This window comes from Centropristis striata, chromosome 23 (genome assembly GCF_030273125.1).
Source record: "Centropristis striata isolate RG_2023a ecotype Rhode Island chromosome 23, C.striata_1.0, whole genome shotgun sequence".
Taxonomy (NCBI): Eukaryota; Metazoa; Chordata; class Actinopteri; order Perciformes; family Serranidae; genus Centropristis; species Centropristis striata.
In genome coordinates, this window is record NC_081539.1 from 29,517,511 (window position 1) to 29,533,871 (window position 16,361).

The 16,361-nt window shown below is 35.5% G+C and overlaps 1 protein-coding gene across 2 annotated transcripts in view; it reads left to right on the plus strand.

The window, feature by feature from the left end:
- Nucleotides 1–2,211: 2,211 nt before the first annotated feature.
- Nucleotides 2,212–16,361, plus strand: part of LOC131962481 (receptor activity-modifying protein 3-like) — a 56,171-nt gene continuing 42,021 nt past the window's right edge. The window contains exons 1-2 of one of the 2 annotated variants that reach the window (XM_059327495.1): nucleotides 2,212–2,624; nucleotides 8,785–8,868. In XM_059327495.1, the coding sequence (XP_059183478.1) occupies nucleotides 2,510–2,624; nucleotides 8,785–8,868 (199 nt within the window). In that variant the 5' untranslated portion in view covers nucleotides 2,212–2,509. The remainder of the gene's footprint in view (nucleotides 2,625–8,784; nucleotides 8,869–16,361) is intronic. The other variant, XM_059327496.1, reaches the window with a different exon arrangement.

Sequence of the window (16,361 nt, forward strand, 5' to 3'; positions counted from 1 at the left end):
TTTCAGCCTCTGTAGCAGATAAAAATGAAATTCAAAAAGTATTTGAGAGCTTATACCCGTGGCTTTCATATGAAGTTGAGTTTATTTGTCCAAACCTTCAATAAAGTTTTTTAAAAAATCAACAAACTCAGCAAATGTTACATTTGACTGAATAAAAAATCCTATGCATAATACTAATACATGCCCATTAGCAAGATGCTAACATGATATGACCACTGGAAGAACAAGACATAGTTCTCATTAGCCTACTGTAATAATAAAAAAAATTATCATAATAATAATAATAAATAATAATAATACATTGTATTTATTGCACTTTTCAGGGTACTCAACGACGCATAAAGTAATATAAGACATAAACAGTCATGATTTCTTATATCATCATCACAATCAATTAGCCTATTATTATTATTTTTATTATTATTATTATTATTATTATTAATAATAATAATAATTATCTTTTTTCTGCCAGCAGAAATGAAAGCAACAGTTATTATTATTATTATTATTATTATTATTATTATTATTATTATTAATAATAATAATAATAATAATAATAATAATATATTATTCATAATATTATTATTATCTCCAGATGGCCACAAATCTGTCTGTTCTTCTGTGAAAATATGTCGTCTAAAAACATATTCCTTATGTATAATTACCTGCCATGCGTAGATCCAGATTCCACTTAGCGGACAAGACAGTTGGAGGTGAAGTTTAGTGAGAACTTTTCCAGACGTCTTATAGGTTCACATGTTTTCCAAGTCTGTCTCACCCTATCACTGGGCTTCAGCAGTCTTAATAAAATCCAGTGGACATCTTCCAACGTTACAGTCTTTTAGTACAAAATTCCCTCTGTGTTTCCCAACACTGCTCCCTTGTTGAGCTGCAGGGGAGGATAGGAGCACAAAAAGGGAAGTCTGTACTGAAATCCACATGATTTGTCAGACTCAGACTGCTGAAGCCTCATAGTAACTTTAGATTCATTTTGGAAAACACATTTGCACAGAATCAAGCCTGTGGATAGTGATCTCTGTCTCTTCCATCTGAAGCATGTTAGGAGGAGATCTCCTAATAGTCAGGCGGCTTCAATTTTTGGTAGGAGCCACTTCATCAAGATGGCCGATCCGAGATGGCACCCATATAAAGTCTATGAGAACCAATACATCTTCCAAGCCATTCAGAAGGTCAATCTTGGTGTCAAAATCTACATTTTCTGGGTCCAGGAATAATTTAAAGCTGTTTAGAATATCACTGGATGATTATTTGATCAAATAGAAATGTTCATTTTCACCCAGACTGGAAGGCAACTCGCTTCAAGTGCTGCAGCAGGGAATCCTGAGATGAAAATGTTTGGAATCTAATAATTATGTAAAGACATGGCCAAAATGAACATATCTATTTGATCATCTAGTGATATTCTCAGTAGCTTTAAATTATTCTTATATACCGGTCGTGTATAAATAAGAGAATAACAAGTTTTTATTAGAGAATGATGTCACTTGTATTAATCTGTACATTTCATTAGTATACACACCAATAGTTCTTCTGTTTATATATTTAATAATGATTTGTGCATAATGACCCTGCTCTCAATAAGTAGTGCTGTGTGATGGAGCTGCAGTTCAGAAAGAAACCACCAGAGGGGAGTGTTGCTCTACAGAAGCCTGAAGCCTGCTGCAGCCTGCAGATTAATTTTAATCTCGTTGAGTTTAGATCATGAATACACAATGATGATATCATAATTATGATTAAGGCACATTATGTTTTATAGCAGTATACAAATAAATGGTATTCGCAAAATGTTGGTTTTAGTAATTCTATCTGTGTATGCATGTGTTGATAAAAAAAATAAAATAAATAAAATAATAATAATAATAATAATAAAATAAAAAGCAATAGTAACCATTTTTGTTTTTATTTGAGTCCTGTTGGCTCTTCTTTACCAACCAAATTCTATCTGTGTATGCATGTGTTGATAAAAATAATAATAATAATAATAATAATAATAATAATAATAATAATAATAATAAAAAAAAGAAAAGAAAAAGCAATAGTAACCATTTTTTTTATTTTATTTGAGTCCTTTTTACCAACCAATGAGTTCCTAACTCACCTTTAAATATCTCCAGTTGATGCTGAGGATGGATCGGATTCAGTCTGCGCAGTTACTCAGTCAACATAATCCAGTGTCGGAGCTTTGGAGGAACCCTATCCTCCTCCTCCTCCTCCTCCTCCTCCTCCTCCCACTGAGGATGCAGGACAGTGTGTGTGCTCCTGACTCCTGACGGCACACACAAGTGGCCGCGACCATCACGAGGACAGTCCCAAAATAAGCTTCTGGGATCAGAAACCTTTTGTTATTGTTGTTGTTTTTTTATTCTTCTTCGTGGCTTTTCTCCCCCTCCAAAGCTGTCACTATTTTCTATTTTCCTCTTGACTCACGAGAGCATGACGGAGCTCGGACTTGCACATTTGGGATGATTTTAATAATGGTTCGCTTCAAATGTACCTTTCCACGGAGCTGCAGCTGAGCTTTCATTCACAGTGCGACTGGATTCTCAGCGTGATGGATATAAATGTGTTCGCAGTGCTGAAACTTTTTGTTGTTGGGATTTTGGGTAAGTGTAGTTGTTTTTCTTTTATTTTGTATTTTTCTAAATTTCCTGAGCAAATGTTAACGAGCTGAAGCTGTGTAGTGTGTTATTACAGGTCATAGCATCACTAAATCTCCTGCTGTTTGAGCATTTATCCCACTATCATTACAATCTAACACAGCCACAGTACTTCATTTAACCCTATAAAGCCAAGTGTATTACATTTGAGACACACGTTTTTGAGACCTCCGCATCATCAGTGTGCTATTTTTTTATACATGTGTTGAAGATTTAAAAAAAAACTGAGCAACAAATTGCACAAAAATACCAGATGTATCAAAAATGATATGCAGGTTCCACTGGTGGATCAGTCATTGCAGCATGAAAACTTCATATCAGCAGATGTATGATGTTGTGTTATATGGAAAAAAATATTTTGCATGTTTGAGGAAAATGTTAAAAGGAAATTCAAAGTTTTAGGATAATAGGATAAAAATGTTATATGTTTTTGTTAGTTCAAGAAAACAAACTGAAAGCAAAAAATTGCACAAAAAGACCTGATGTGTCAAATATGATACAAATTACAATTCATGTATGCAAAATTGACATTGATTTTTTTCTTATTTGTCAGCAGGTTCACTAATCATTCCAGTTTTAAAAAATTACAATTTTCTGGCAATTATTTCATGGTTCAGGCTTTATAGGGTTAATGCATTTATATAAGTTCTCTAACGCAGCAGTTCTCAACCTTTTTGAGTCGCGACCCCCAATTTAACATGCATGTTGTCCGCGACCCCCGCTCACTTTATATTTTATTGTTACTTTTAATCTAAGTGCTTTGCTATCAGTTTAAAGGTCCATTCTGACCTCCTGAGTGTGTAACAGTCAGCTTCAAGTCAGAGACTCCTTGGAAAGTAACTTGATACTTTGGGATTTGTCAGAAAAGACACAAAATTACCCCAAAAAGAATCAAATTGACCACAAAATGACACAAAATGATCAAAAACAGACACAGAATGATCAAAAAATTACATAAAATGAAGCAAAAAAGGACTCAAATTGACACAAAATGGCAAAAAATGACCACAAAAAGACACAAAATGACCAAAACAGACACAAAATGACCAAATAATGGAACAAAATGACCAAAAAAGACACAACATGACCAAAAAAAGACACAAAATGACCAAAGAAAGACATGAAATGACCAAAAAAAGACACAAAATGACCAGAAAAAGACATTAAATGACCAAAAAGACTAAAACACATTAACACTTTAACACAGTGGAGACAGAGCAGACTTCCAAAATGATTTGGCGACCCCCAGAAATCATCTCGCGACCCCAATTGGGGTCCCGACCCCAAGGTTGAGAATAGCTGCTCTAACGTATTACTGCAAATTGACACACTTCTATCACATTATATGTCCCTGAGGACTGTCTGAGTGTATCAGGCTGCAAAGTGCACATAATAAGGCTTGGTAAGAAGTGTCAGGAGGATCAGTCACATCTCAGAGCACATGCAGTGAACGGGGATATACAGTTTTGCACCATGTCATCATGCCCCAGTGCACAGACCTGACCTATATCGTGGCCAATGGGAATTTCTGGATCTGGCTCATTAGCTGGTGGTACAAGGATGAAATCATGTATGAAATTATATTTCATGTGTGTGAAACTGACGAATCCACTTGCTGAAAAGTACACACTAGTTGAACTCTTGTCACGGAGTTTTAGATGTTTGTATTTGCTGCTCTGCATGTGTCATAGTGACACTAGAGTGATTCAGATTCAAGAAGCATGGATCCTGATAACCTGTGATCTCCTATAACAGTAGTAGTAGTAGAGCAGTGAGTCAGTGGTGAAGAGGAGTTCAGATAGTGAGCTGGTTCAGTAGGCTGAGTGAAGGTAAATAAAAAAAGGTAAAATATAACGTACATTTCAGAATTATACAAGTAGGCCTTTTTCAGGGAACAAGAAATGGGTTAACAACTTAACTCTATGGAGTCTTGGGCTATTTTGTCCATTTTTGAATTCTTTTCATGTCTTTGTAAGTCATTTTGTGTCTTTTTTTGGTCATTTTTTGTCATTTTGTGTCTTCTTTGTCATTTTGTGTCTTTTTTTGGTCATTTTGTGTCTTTTTTTAGCCCTTTAATCCAACATAAAATGTGATTTTGAATCTTTTTTTTACTTTCAAAACACTAGAAGAGGAGTTAAGATAGTGAGCTGATTCAGTAGGCTGAGTGAAGGTAAATAAAAAAGGTAAAATATCATGTACATTTCAGAATTATACAAGTAGGCCTTTTTCAGGGAACAAGAAATGGGTTAACAACTTAACTCTATGGAGTCTTGGGCTATTTTGTCCATTTTTGAATTCTTTTCATGTCTTTGTAAGTCATTTTGTGTCTTTTTTTGGTCATTTTGTGTCTTTTTTTTGTCATTTTGTGTCTTTTTTTGTCATTTTGTGTCTTTTTTTGGCCATTTTGTGTCTTTTTTTTGTCATTTTGTGTCTTTTTTTGTCATTTTGTGTCTTTTTTTGGTCATTTTGTGTCTTTTTTTGGTCCTTTTGTGTCTTTTTTTGGTCCTTTTGTGTCTTTTTTTGTCATTTTGTGTCTTTTTTGTCATTTTGTGTCTTTTTTTGGTCATTTTGTTTATTTTTTTTGTCATTTTGTGTCTTTTTTGTCATTTTGTGTCTTTTTTTGGTCATTTTGTGTCTTTTTTTGGTCATTTTGTGTCTTTTTTAGTCCTTTAATCCAACATAAAATGTGATTTTGAATCTTTTTTTTTACTTTCAAAACACTATAAGAGGAGTTCAGATAGTGAGCTGGTTCAGTAGGCTGAGTGAAGGTAAATAAAAAAAGGTAAAATATAACGTACATTTCAGAATTATGCAAGTAGGCCTTTTTCAGGGAACAAGAAATGGGTTAACAACTTAACTCTATGGAGTCTTGGGCTATTTTGTCCATTTTTGAATTCTTTTCATGTCTTTGTAAGTCATTTTGTGTCTTTTTTTGGTCATTTTGGTGCCTTTTTTTGGTCATTTTGTGTCTTTTTGTGTCTTTTTTTTGTAAATTTGTGTCTTTTGGTGTTTTTTTTTTATCATTTTGTGTCTTTTTTTAGTCATTTTGTGTCTTTTTTTAGTCCTTTAGTCCAACATAAAATGTGATTTTGAATCTTTGGAAGAAAAAAAGAAATGGGTTAACAACTTAACTCTATGGAGTCTTGGGCTATTTTGTCCATTTTTGAATTCTTTTCATGTCTTTGTAAGTCATTTTGTGTCTTTTGGTGTCTTTTTTTGTCATTTTGTGTCTTTTTTTTAGTCTTTTAGTTCAACATAAAATGTGATTTTGAATCTTTTTTTTTGTTTCAAAACACTATCATGCTTTTTTTTTGTCATTTTGTGTCTTTTTTGTCATTTTGTGTCTTTTTTTGGTCATTTTGTGTCTTTTTTAGTCCTTTAATCCAACATAAAATGTGATTTTGAATCTTTTTTTACTTTCAAAACACTAGAAGAGGAGTTCAGATAGTGAGCTGGTTCAGTAGGCTGAGTGAAGGTAAATAAAAAAAGGTAAAATATAACGTACGTTTCAGAATTATACAAGTAGGCCTTTTTCAGGGAACAAGAAATGGGTTAACAACTTAACTCTATGGAGTCTTGGGCTATTTTGTCCATTTTTGAATTCTTTTCATGTCTTTGTAAGTCATTTTGTGTCTTTTTTTGGTCATTTTGTGTCTTTTTTTTGTCATTTTGTGTCTTTTTTAGTCCTTTGATCCAACATAAAATGTGATTTTGAATCTTTTTTTTACTTTCAAAAAGCTAGAAGAGCAGTTCAGATAGTGAGCTGGTTCAGTAGGCTGAGTGAAGGTAAATAAAAAAAGGTAAAATATAACGTACGTTTCAGAATTATACAAGTAGGCCTTTTTCAGGGAACAAGAAATGGGTTAACAACTTAACTCTATGGAGTCTTGGGCTATTTTGTCCATTTTTGAATTCTTTTCATGTCTTTGTAAGTCATTTTGTGTCTTTTTTTGGTCATGTTGTGTCTTTTTTTTGTCTTTTTTGTCATTTTGTGTCTTTTTTTGGTCATTTTGTGTCTTTTTTAGTCCTTTAATCCAACATAAAATGTGATTTTGAATCTTTTTTTTACTTTCAAAACACTAGAAGAGGAGTTCAGATAGTGAGCTGGTTCAGGAGGCTGAGAGCTCTTAGTGAGACGTAGTTGAGCTGATATTTGGTCTTGGTGCCACCTGGTCTGATTGAAGCTGCCTGTCTCTCTTCTATGTGGACACATGAGCCCGGCGATACAGGATTTCAATTTCAAGGTCTGTGGTTCAGAAGGACTTCAAACCAAGGCGCTTATCTATGTGGTCCAACATTTATAGTTTGAGGCGTCTTCACAGCGCTGTCAGAGGGTCCATATAATACATTCCCACTGTGTATAGAATATTATTATATAAAGGTGGATATTGTTAGTTTTTTCATTCAACTGAACTGTGAATGTGCAGGTTGGTTGAACCTGGTCTCACAGGAATCCGTGAAATAGCCACGGATTTGCTTAACTCAAAATTTCCGTGAAACTGACACAGATTTCGCTACAATGCAAGTTAATGACAGTCATTCCATGGATATTTTTTCCTATTGGTTTGTTCCAAGTCACGTGACTTTCAAGGTCCCGGCGGTCAGAACAAAAAACATGGCGGACAGTTCTCTCATTTTTAGTGAAAAAAAATCAATATTTTAACTTAGTTTCTGCATAAAAATGGATTTTGATCACATTTCTAGTGAGAAATATGTTTTATTTTCTAAATATTCACTCACTGAATGTACATAATCACTTTGTATGTTGGAATAGCCACGAGATATGACTGGCATTAACTTGCATTGTAGCGAAATCCGTGCCAGTTTCACGGAAATTTGAGTGATTCCGTGGCTATTCCACGGATTTTGAGTTAAGCGAAATCCGTGGCTATTTCACGGATTTCTGTGAGACCATGTTGCTTGTGAAACAGTTTTGTTGAGCCAACAAAACGACTTCCCTAAGGTTAGAAAAAAGGTTTATGCTTAGGCAGGCCCGGAGTGGCTAATCGGGAGAAACAGGAAAGTTCCTGGTCATGTTTTGGGGCCACGAGGGCTGGAGGAGAAGCAGGCACTGGGTTGAAATACTCAATGGTGGAATACTCAATAAAACGTAGTTGAAGTCGAGCAAAATGGACAATAGAAGAAGCAAAGGAGGTGTTGAAAAGGCTAGATTAAAAACAAAAAGAAAAGCTACAAACTGATGTGGAAAAATGTGCCAAACTGAGAACATTTTCTGTTCAAACCATCTGGCGGTTTGAGACAGAAGAAGCACCAAACGATCAGACCAGTGAGCGAGGAGCAGTGATGCTATAAATGTATTATTATTATTATTATTATTATTATTATGCCAGCCAAGGTTATAATAGTTTTGGATTTTTCATTAGTTTTAGTTTTAATTTCGTTGTGAATTTTTGTTTTCAAATTCAGTTAGTTTTAGTTCGTTTTTAGAGTGAGTTTTCTAGTTTTAGTTTAGTTTTTATTTTTTGAAAATGCTTAGTTTTAGTTTAGTTTTTATTAGTTTTAGTGTTAGTTTTAGTTTTTTTGTAATGGGCTATGTGTTGGGTGCGAGATTCAAAGTGGTCATAATAAATGTTTCCTTTATTTCCTTTGGTTTATCATCTCAGCCCCAATAAGGTTATTAACTGTTTTGTATTTTGGTTCTAGTGTAGACATCCCAGTCTCAGTAAACATATTCACCATGTGTTGCATGTTCAAATAGAAACACTGAATTATGAATGAAAAAAGTTGACAAAAACGAAAACTAAGGACATTTCCACAATAATTTTAGTTAGTTTTAGTTAGTTTTGTAACCACGCAATACAGTTTCAGTTAGTTATCGTTTTTTTAAAAACTCTAGTTTTTATTTTTATTTCAGTTAACGAAAATGTTTTTTCAATTCCAGTTTTTGTTATTTCGTTAGTTTTCGTTAACTATAATAACCTTGATGCCAGCATGCATAAAACAAAATACAGCACTCAGCAAACAATCTGTATGAGTCAAGGCAATGAATTGTGTGATGTCATGACATGTTACATATATGATACAAATCAGTGCTTTTTACATAGTTTGTTGCGATGCCAGCTGAATGTGAGACTCTGTCTTGTAGCCCAGCAGCAGCAGCCTCTAGACCAGTTTGTGGAGAGCGAGCCACCCAGCAGCAGTCACGAGCCCAGAACTCCACAATGGGCAGGTAGGATTGAATTAAGATTAAATTAAGATTACGACTCTTTTTACACATACACAATGAAACAGCAAGCAGTGATTATTGTTTGACCCATATAATACGAAGGAGAATTTCCCTTCAAAATAGCCGAGACAGAATTGAGATCAGGGGCATATACAACTATGAGATCTCCTCAGTTTATCCACTTCTCAAGTATTCCTCAAATGGTTTTTCAGAACTCAACCTCCTTTGTCTTAGTGATGTCTCTTTTAGTTTATGTCTTGCTCCTAAGGGTCCCCCAGGAGAAGTAATTCAGAAACAAATGATCACAGAATGATACGAATATAAGAAGCTCAAACTGATCTCAGAGAAGAGATTTAACAACACGTGAGCAGCTCATTGTTCCTCCGGGACCCTCCTACCTATAGAGGACCTTGTCGTTCTTTACTCACTTCCTCCTTCTCTTTTACTTTGATAACGTTGCATCCGCCTTGGCTTCCTTTATATTAACGATGGGCACGAGACTGCTGTATCTACAAAAGACCTTTGGTGGGTTTTTTGGGGAGGACAGCTGGCCAATTTCTAAACGGGCAAGCTATATATTATATAGTTACTGCACTGCAAAAAAGCCAACTTGTATTTTTTGGCCTAAAACAGTGATTTAAGTTGGTAAAAACTTGGAAATATAAATTACTGACATTTAGGGCAATAATGTAAGTTAGCACAACAAAGGAAGCCAGTTGTCTGCTCAAAAACAAGTTGGTGAGTTGTTGTTACTTATATCTTTAAGTTGGGGTTCACAACAAGGGACAATAGTTCTGATAACTCTTATTTCTTTGTTGTGAAATGCTGGAAAACGGTGAAATTCAATAGCGAAAGCTAGCGGCTAACTGATGCTAGCGGCTGCTTGTTACAGCTAAAAGAGTAGCCATTGGCGTATCAATGCTAACTCAAAATTGTGGTTGCAACATTAGCTGTTCGGATTTGGCTACAATGCAAGTTAATGCCAGTCATATCCCGTGGCTATTCCAACATACAAAGTGATTATGTACATTCACTGAGTGAATATTTAGAAAATAAAACATATATTTCTCGCTAGAAATGTGATCAAAATCCATTTTTATGCAGAAACTAAGTCAAAATATTGATTTTTTCACTAAAAATGAGAGAACTGTCCGCCATGTTTTTTGTTCTGACCGCCGGGACCTTGAAAGTCACGTGACTTGGAACTAACCAATAGGAACAAATATTAACTTGCATTGTAGCGAAATCCGTGTCAGTTTCATGGAAATTTGAGTGATTCCGTGGCTATTCCACGGATTTTGAGTTAAGCAAATCCGTGGCTATTTCACGGATTCCTGTGAGACCAGGTTCGGTGCAACAGCTGATATAATCTTTTTTTTTTTAAATGAAATCATAATAGTATTTTCACTATTACTAGTTGGGAATAACTGGTCTGGTAACCTTGCGACTATGAAACAGTGGATAACTAGCATCAACAGCACAACAGCATGGTTGCAACCAAGGTTATTATAGTTAACGAAAACTAACGAAAACTAACGAAATAACGAAAACTAGAATTGAAAAAAGATTTTCGTTAACTGAAATAAAAATAAAACTAACTGAAACTGTATTGTGTGGTTACAAAACTAACTAAAACTAACTAAAATTATAGTGCAAATGTCCTTAGTTTTCGTTTTTTTCCCCCGTTTTTTTTCATTCATAATTCAGTGTTTCTATTAGAACATGCAACACATGGTGAATATGTTTACTGACTACTTGGATGTCTACACTCGCACCAAAATTCAAAACACCCAGAACTGTAAGAGTTAATAACCTTACTGGGGCTGAGATGATAAACCAAAGGAAATTAAGGAAACATTTATTATGAACTCTTTGAATCCAACGTATAGCCCATTACAAAAAAACTAAAACTAACACTAAAACTAATAAAAACTAAACTAAAACTAAGCATTTTCAAAAAATAAAAACTAAACTAAAACTAGAAAACTCACTCTAAAAACGAACTAAAACTAACTGAATTTGAAAACAAAAATTCAGAACGAAATTAAAACTAAAACTAATGAAACATCCAAAACTATTATAACCTTGGTTGCAACACTCGCTAGGAATCTTTTGTCAGTTTAAAGAGTTCGATGTACGGTAGATAGAAGGATGTGGTCCATGTCCTGCCAAGACCTTTGGCCTGGACTCCCCTGGACCTCTGCCATGGAACAGCTGTGGCCCCGCAGCACTGTGCGGCCCAGCAGAAAACCAGCTCAGATGGTGCTTTTCTATCCGAAAGCACATTCTATAGTATGCTCACTCATAAATACTAGTGTAATGGAAAGCAAAAGAAATAAGTGATCAAACTGAGTTCTTTACGTTTTGAGAGTCCAAAAATGACAGATTCTACTGCAGCTGCTGCTATCAGAGCAGTGAGAGGTTCTATTCCCATGCTGCAGACATGCAGCAGTAGTTTCCTGTGAAAGCTCTTGTCTAGACTAAAAGTTTCCCATCAAGATCTCCACTGGGAAGAAGAAAGGTGGAGGCCAGATGCAGTACATTCAAAGAGAACTAGATCATTTTGATTTGTCACTTTCAGTTTAAGTCCAGTGTGTTTGATGCTGCAGGAACTAGAGAATCCCCATCTGTACAGCAGAAAAACCAGTGATTCCCACTGACTGTGAAGCATCTGCTCACCCCAATAAACACATATTCATACACTCTCACGGTGAGGGGAAAGGCCTCAGGGCTCTTCTGTTCTACTGCCATCTGAAACATAGCATTCTTGTGAACTCTTTAGTAAAATGCTATTCATAGTCGGTGTTGGGATGTCAGCGCGATGAGCTCAGTTCAAGCTGATGTCCATATGTCCAACTGTTTCTCTACACATGGATGTTGTTATGCACGGTGGTGTTTATCACCTGCACATTCCACAAATGAAATGCTTTCAAGTTTAGTTGTCAAGGCAAGCAATTTGCGCTGTGCAAAAGTATATATATGAGATGTTGTTTTGAGTCAGACAAAAGGAAAAGGGCAGATTATGAAACTTCCATTAAATGTGATCAGAGGAAAAATTAACATTTTGATATAAAAGACCCAAACTAACAATGCATTTTTGATACAATTATATTGTGTGTACACTGCAAAAAAGCCAACTTGTATTTTTTGGCCTAAAACAGTGATTTAAGTTGGTAAAACTTGGAAATATAAATTATTGACATTTAGGGCAATAATGTAAGTTAGCACAACAAAGGAAGCCAGTTGTCTGCTCAAAAACAAGTTGGTGAGTTGTTGTTACTTATATCTTTAAGTTGGGGTTCACAACAAGGGACAATAGTTCTGATAACTCTTATTTCTTTGTTGTTAAATGCGGGAAAGTGGTGAAATTCGGTCATTAGCGAAAGCTAGCGGCTAACTGATGCTATCGGCTAACTGATGCTAGCGGCTAACTGATGCTAGCGGCTAACTGATGCTAGCGGCGCTGCTTGTCTAGCGTATCAATGCTAACTCAAAATTGTCGTCGCAACATTAGCTGACATTTCATAGCAGCGTTACAATCGTGCCAGAGAAATTCAGAGTTGAGCAAACTCAAAAACAAAACTTAAAATATTTAGTTTAATTGTCCAACTTAAAATTTTATCGAAGTTTGTTGCCTTGAAATTTTGAGTTCACCCAACTTTTCTTTTTTTTCAGTGTACTTGGTTTATTCTGCCATGCGAGCCTTGTTCAGCATTCAGACCTCTTCATCCCTGTGATTGTATTGCATATTGTATTGAGTTAAAACAATTGCAAACATGCTTGGTGTAAGAAAGCCTATAGTTTTACAGATAAAATGATCACAGTTACATTCAGGCTTTCTCCATATAGCTTAACTCCAGGATGTTAAAAGCATTATTAATCTTTCAGTCACCTGTTAAAGATTCATGCACCAGAAGGGGCTTGAACTTTGTCTCCTCTCTCATTCTGCTCATATCAAAGTCTGATGCTGACTCCAAGGGAGACTCAGCACCATATGGTCAGCAGACTGCAGAGGCATTTTATAATTTATAGAGGCACCTATTCACTCATTGCTGATCTGATAACTGTTCCATCTGACCACTCCTTATGTAAAAGTTTCAGTAAAAAAGATAGTGGAAGGTGCAGCATGTGTCTGTCAGTTGAGATTAGATCTCATCTCATCTCTGACCTCACAGCACAAATATAGCCAGCTCCTCAAATATGATCATCAATTAATTACTCCAGAAGCTCCACCTAATGCACTAGAGCAGGGGTGTCAAACTCTGGCCCGCGGGCCAAATTTGGCCCGCAGTGTAATTTTATTTGGCCCGCGAGGCAATACCAAATTATTATCTTATTATTGTACTATAAAAGCTGACTCGCCGGTATTATACGGCGCATTTACCACTAATACTACAAGAAAAGGAAACAAAATGACACAAAAAAAGACACAAATTGACCAAAAAAGACACAAAATTACAAAAAAAACCCCAAAATGATCAAAAAAGACACAAAATGACCAAAAAAGACACAAAATTGACCACAAAATGATTAAAAAAAGACACAAAATGACCAAAAAAGACACAAAATTGACCACAAAATGACAAAAAAAGACACAAAATGACCAAAAAGACACAAAATGACAAAAAAAGACACAAAATGACAAAAAAAAAGACACAAAATGACCAAAAAGACACAAAATGACAAAAAAAAGACACAAAATTACCCAAGAAAGGAAACAAAATTCCAAAATGCCCGCAGTGTAATTTTATTTGGCCCGCAAGGCAATACCAAATTATTATCTTATTATTGTACTATAAAAGCTGACCCGCCGGTATTATACGGCGCATTTACAGCTAACACTACAAATCCCACAATGCCCTGCTGTTGTTTTGGCGCGTCAATCAGGACAGGACCCAGAAACGCTCCTCTGTGACAGTCGTCATAGCAACCTCAAGCTAGAGCTGTCTCCCAGCTACCCCTTCCCAAAAAGCAATAGGTTTTACCTTTTCTTTATGCCCTTCTTCTTGCTACTTGATTGATTTATTATTGTTATTTTATTTTTAAATTTATTAACCTGTTGAAAAAGTTTATTTTGATATTTCAATCAGAAGGATGCAAATAGAAAAGAGGCATACGATTTTTATTTAATTTTTATTTAATAAATGAATGACATTGATGTGTTTTTTATTTGAAATTTGATTTTGCATGTCTGCACTATTTAGTTATATATTGTATGTTTATAAGCGTTGCTGGTTCCATATTTAATGTTAAAGCAAAACATGTTTGGTATATATTGAAAGGGTTATTTGTTCAATGTTGGCCCGCGATTTTATTCAAGTTTTATTATGTGAATATTTTTTATTGGGTTTTATAATACATACAGCACAAGAACATCCATGAACTCAAACACATCCAGAAACTCAAATGTATTGTGCGCACACCATAAAATCAATAAGAAATAATAATAATAAAAATAAACATGATTAGAATGTCCCAAATATATTAGCGTTAATGACAATAAGAAAAATAAACAGACATTCTGACACAAAGAAAAGCAATAATGGTAAAACTTCACAAATGAGCTTTTATTCAAGTTTTAAATTTTGGCCCATTGTGTATTTGAGTTTGACACCCCTGCACTAGAGTTAATGCTCCTGTATTTGTGAAATAGCTGGCATCAATGATCATCCTTATGACGTCAAACATGCTTAAAAACGCTGCAGAAACAGCGTCGGAGGAAGCCAACGGAGCTCATTATCTGATCTCAGAGCTGCTGAGGATGGGGGAGTTGTCTCTTTATATCAGAGATGAGACAGCGAGGTGGTTTCTGCCTGAGAACAGACACATTTCCTATCACAGAGTAAAATAGGTTATAATGAGCACCATTAAACTGAGCATTGAAGGTGTAACTGATGCCTGGAGTGAATGAGAGATGAAATGAAGTAATGATGACAGGATAGGGCCACACGCAATTATCACTATTTATTTTATTCACATTATTGGTTGTGCAGCCAAAAAGTAATTTTGTGAAATGGGCAAAAATGACTACAACAGACTAGGGTTGCAAAGGGGCGGAAAATTTCCGGTAAATTTCAGGAAAATTTCCGGTAAATTTCCATGGGAAGTTAAGCTTGGGATTTTTGGAAATATTCCATATTGGAAGCTTTCCATGGGAATAATGGGAATTATGGGAATTAATGGGAATTTAGGAGAACTAACTGGGAATATATTATATAGAAGCATAAATATAAGCAGAAGTCATAAGAAAACATCCATACAAAATGTTTTCAACAGATATTTCAACAGATTTATTTGTAAGTAGAGTAGAACACGTTCTAATTACTTGTTTCATGGATGAACAAAAACAGGAGTGTTGGGTTCAATATCACCCATCCCCTAACCCCACTCATTCAAAAATGCAAAAAATTATTCCCATAAATTCCCGTTAATTCCCGTTAATTCCCTTAAATTCCCATGGAAAGTTTCCTCTTTGAAAATTCCGGGAATTTTGCAACCCTACAACAGACACATTGAAATGATTTGAAGCTGTTAGACAAACTGAATGAGAAGAATACTCTCTGTTCTGGCCTGCCTGTTCCAGTTCTCCACTGTGTGAATCAGCTGTTGGTCGATACTTTCAAGTGTGCAGACGTTAACCTTTAATTAACACTTAAGCAGCCTTTTACATTCAGAATCAGATCCGGACTCTTGTTGAGGTCTTAGGAGTGCTTTGGGAACATTGTTAACATTTCCTTACCACAGAGAGTGGTAATAGTCTGCAACAGCTGCAAAAAGCTGTAAAAACATTACAAGGATTATTCATCCAGCTCGCTGGCAGCGTTCATGTTGGTTTGGAACATGATCCACCATCAGTTTTTAGTGTTGGGCACTAACACAATATTAAGGGATTGACAAAAACTGGGTAGACATTATGTCACTTGTCATTTAAGTCAACAGTGTTGTTTTGCTTAAATAATTAGGCTGCAGGTGAATAATGTACTAAAGAGGTCAGTTTATTGAATTTCTTGTTGTTGGATTCGATTCAGGGCTGCTTAAAATATGACTAAGGCGTTTTGACTGTAGCTGAAGTTTTACCTAGAAAATAAGTACATTTTCCTGAATTTCTGGCACAGTGTCCTTTTGATCATGGGACCCCATGTTGTTGTTACTTATATCTTTAAGTTGGGGTTCAAAACAAGGGACAATAGTTCTGCTAACTCTTATTTCTTTGTTGTGAAATGCTGGAAAGCGGTGAAATTTGGTCATTAGCGAAAGCTAGCGGCTAACTGACTCTAGCGGCTAACTTACGCTAGCGGCTAACTGACGCTAGCGGCTAACTGACGCTAGCGGCTAACTGATGTTAGCGGCGCTGCTTGTTACAGCTAAGTAGCCATTAGCGTATCAATGCTAACTCAAAATTGTGGTCGCAACATTAGCTGACATTTCATATCGGCGTTACAATCGTGTTGAGTTGACAAAAATCTGAATTCTGAGTTGAGCAAACTCAAAAACAA